Source organism: Carlito syrichta, unplaced genomic scaffold (genome assembly GCF_000164805.1).
Source record: "Carlito syrichta isolate Samal-C Ts95f unplaced genomic scaffold, Tarsius_syrichta-2.0.1 Scaffold308809, whole genome shotgun sequence".
NCBI classification, from domain to species: Eukaryota; Metazoa; Chordata; class Mammalia; order Primates; family Tarsiidae; genus Carlito; species Carlito syrichta.
Window position 1 is genome coordinate 983235 of NW_007252905.1, and position 3970 is coordinate 987204.

Here is a 3970-nt window from a genome sequence, read left to right on the forward strand (position 1 = left end):
CCCAGGTGGGTCTTGAACCCGTGGGCTCAGGCAATCCACTCACCTCAGCCTCCCAAAGGTGAGGGATTACAGGCTGAGCCACCAAGCCCAGCTTACTCTACTTGATTTTAAATTTTGTTAGGCCTGTTTGTTCACTTGCTCATGCTTTCTCTTTTGCCCATCCTCATGTCACTAAACCAAAGGAAAATTATCTCCTCAGTACCGTTAACAGGTGATGATCATTGAATTTTAAGTGTACATATAGGATACTATTTTCATATTCATAGTGCCATTGCCTTGCATAATATATACCAATTAGACATTTGGGCCTTTGAAGATCTGAAAGCAAATCTTATGTTTTCCTTCCAACAGATTGAGTTGTGAGGATTACAAGAGACAGTTGATGTTCCTTTATAGCCATTTCTGTTTCAGTATTTTGAATAGCTAACATTTATTAAGTGTTTACTCTGTGACAAGTGGTTTATATTTAATCCTCATAACAACCATATGAGGTATCCACTATTATTACCACCTCCATTTTACTGAAAATTGAGGCATAGAGAGATGATGGATTTTTTCCCATGGTCATATAGCTAGCATGTGATGGAGACAGGATTTGAACTTCTCCTTTCAGAGCTCATGCTCTTAGCCACTTACTTGTTTTATTCATTCAATAAATATATATTGAACACCTGTTATGTAGTAGGCATTGCAAAAACATCCTAAAGAGTATAGTTTTTATTGGTTCCTCACATCCCTTTCCCTAATAGTTTAAAATAAATTATAGTACTATGTTGGCCTCATTCTCCACCGATAGGCCAAGAGTCTCTCAAAAAAATGGGGTATACTAAATACATTGTTATATCCCCAATATCTAGAATAGTGCCTAGGACAGAATAGGCACTCAGTAAACAGTTCATGAGTGAAGGAATGAATAACTGGGAAGAGGGAGGAAGGAAGAAACACAATACACCTCCTCCAAGACTTCTATTAACTTTTTACTTATCTTTAAAATATCTCCTAAAGATCACTAACCCCTCTGGTACTGAAATTTTCATTGCAGTAAGGATTGGGACAGTAAAGTAAATGACATCAGTATTTACTTCAAGTAAAAACAATTATATGTCAAAAGATCCATGGCTTTTTGGTTTTAGTGTTCACGTCTTACTATATATTCTTATTACTATCTTATCCTCTTTCCTTTACCTTCTCCATTTTAAAAATGCACTGAGCTTTCATTGGTTCTTTACTGTGTTATATACCTCTGTGATGTTTCTCCATGAAAAATTAGTCCCACTATTTCAGATTTCAAGATGGAAGATAATGGGGACTCCTATATTCTGCCTTACATGTAGTGCCATGAGGAGATAGTAGACTCCTGGCCCCTCGTCAGTGGCTCATCTTGTTTATCAGAATTTCTTTGAATTTTGTTTTGGTTATTGACTTTATCTCATAATTTAAATCCTTTTATAAATATTGAAGTGAATTAATAAAATCTAGAAATGTTAGAAAATTTTCTTTAGTTTCTCCCTTTCTTTTTACTCTTGACAGTTGAGCATAGACATATTAAACATGCAGTTTCTCTTTCCCTCAGTAGATGTAGAATGAGACCCCCAAAAAACCCAAAATTGCCTTTTGAAGGGTGGGCCCCTTAGTACAGGCTTCCCCCACTAGGTAAGTGTTCTACAAACCCATCAACATTTTTGTGAGAGTATGAGAGGCAGTGTTTGCCTTTTTTTTTTTGGAGATTCTTTCAATGCATTTGCCCATTTCATGAGGTGACTTATGAGCATACCTGCCCACACCGCACTGAGTGTTCAGCAGTTTTTGACCCAAAACGGCATGACCCCCATGCCCCACCTCACTGTTCACTAGGTCTCGCCCCAAATGACTTTGTTTTGTTTCCCTGATGAAAGAAGTCCTTAAAGGGAAACATTTTGCTGATGTGGAAGAGACGAAACAAAAAACAGCAGAAGCACTGAAAGTCATCAAAATTGATGAGTTCAAAAACTGTTTTGAGCAGTGGAAAAAGTGTCTCAATAGGTGTATTGCATCAAATGGAGAGTACTTTGAAGGTGACAAGTTTACACATGTAAGAATATACAATTTTATAAAGAAATTCTGGTTTTTTGGGGTCACCAATATATATATGCCAAAGACTATAAGTCATTAAAATATCTGTATAATATCACTATTAAAACATTGTGGCTGAATAATATTCATATCTTCTGTTTCTAGCAATGGGTATTTGTGAATATCTAAGAAGCAAAACTCTCACTCATCACTTTATAAAGAGGCAACTGTATACTATGGTTAATAGAGTGTTAGGTTAAATTCTCTGGAACCAATGAAGTCATGTTCTCCATATTTGTTGTTATTGGTGATTATAACTCAGATGATTCTTTGTACAAATATCTAAATATTCCTATTATTCACTGTTAAAAATAGTTGTATTATCTGATTATTTTGAGCCCAAACTTGGGCAGTTATTCTCTTCTAAGCTTAAAACTTAGTTCAAGTTCATTTTTTTCTTAGCAAGGATGTTAAAATACTTTATACAATACTTTGGATTTGGATGGGGTATAAGAAACAAGATCTTTGAGTTCCTTTAAATTTGACTTCTAGTGCTATTTTGTTTAATAGCAGTACTACTTACTAAAAATACTAAATAGCATTTTTTTCCAATTTTATAAAACAGTATCTGGGCCTACATAAATAATATTTATGTAAATAACAATGTATAATAAATAAAATATGTATATATTTTTAAAACAGGGTCTTGCTGTGTCACTCAGGTTGGAGAGCAATGGTGTGATCGTGGCTCACTGCATCTTCTAACTCCTGTAATCCTCAAGTGATCCTCTCACCTCAGCCTCCCAAGAAGCTGGGACTATGGGCATGAACCACCATGCCTGGCTAATTTTTATTTTATGTAGAGATGGGTTCTTACTCTGTTTCTGAGGCTGGTCTCAAACTCCTGTCCTCAAGCAGCCCTCCCACCTCATCCTTCCAAAAGCACTGGGATTACAGACATGGGCCACTGTTCCCGGCCAAAATAATATAAATATTTTTATGTGTAAATATATGTAGTGCTACATTTGTATCCAAACACTAGTATAAATTATATATACACAATACTTTATAATTATTTGCATTTTTATTTTTTGGCTCTGTAACACTATTTTGATACAAAACCTATTCTAATATTATGTAAGCTATATTTTAGGGTTACATAGCTCTATGTTATCTTAATGATTTCTTTTGAATTGGCTGCTTACTTTTTTTTTCATATCTGAACAGTGTGTGGGTTTCAACAGACCATGATGAAATCGAAAATGTAGCCAAACAATTTGGTGCACAAGTTCATCGAAGGAGTTCTGAAGTTTCAAAAGACAGCTCTACCTCACTAGATGCCATCATAGAATTTCTTAATTATCACAATGGTATGAGTTTTATTAATAGTTTATTCAAACATTTATGTAATTTTTAACAAATCTTATAATCACGCAAGACTTGTCTTAATATTTGAATTCAAAATCTTAGTGTTACTTGCTTACAAGAAGTTTTATGTCCTTTTTTCTTTTGTCTTCTCAAGAGGTCGACATTGTAGGAAATATTCAAGCTACATCTCCTTGTTTACATCCTACTGACCTTCAAAAAGTTGCAGAAATGATTCGAGAAGAAGGATATGATTCTGTTTTCTCTGTTGTGAGACGCCATCAGTTTCGGTGGAGTGAAATTCAGAAAGGAGGTAATGTGTTATGAGTCTTTATTTTAGCTCATTTTCTGGTGAATCAATTTTCTTAATATGGAAATATTTTTTAGAAGTGAGGAGAGTAAAAAGGAAGAAATAAGAGGAAATTTAATTCATAACTTTAATAGCTAATGACATTAATAATTAGTTCAAAATCTTTTTATTGAAGCAAGACAGCTAGACCCAATTCGTTCTTTACTTTACTCTTTATAAAGAGGCATTCTGATCCTCTATTTC

At 34.5% G+C, this 3970-nt stretch overlaps 1 protein-coding gene across 1 annotated transcript in view; it reads left to right on the top strand.

Annotated features, from left to right (window-relative positions):
- Positions 1 to 3744, top strand: part of CMAS (cytidine monophosphate N-acetylneuraminic acid synthetase) — an 8914-nt gene extending 5170 nt beyond the window's left edge. The window contains exons 2-3 of the mRNA XM_008065837.1: positions 3280 to 3422; positions 3575 to 3744. Coding sequence (XP_008064028.1) covers positions 3280 to 3422; positions 3575 to 3744 — 313 coding nt within the window. The remainder of the gene's footprint in view (positions 1 to 3279; positions 3423 to 3574) is intronic.
- Positions 3745 to 3970: the final 226 nt, after the last annotated feature.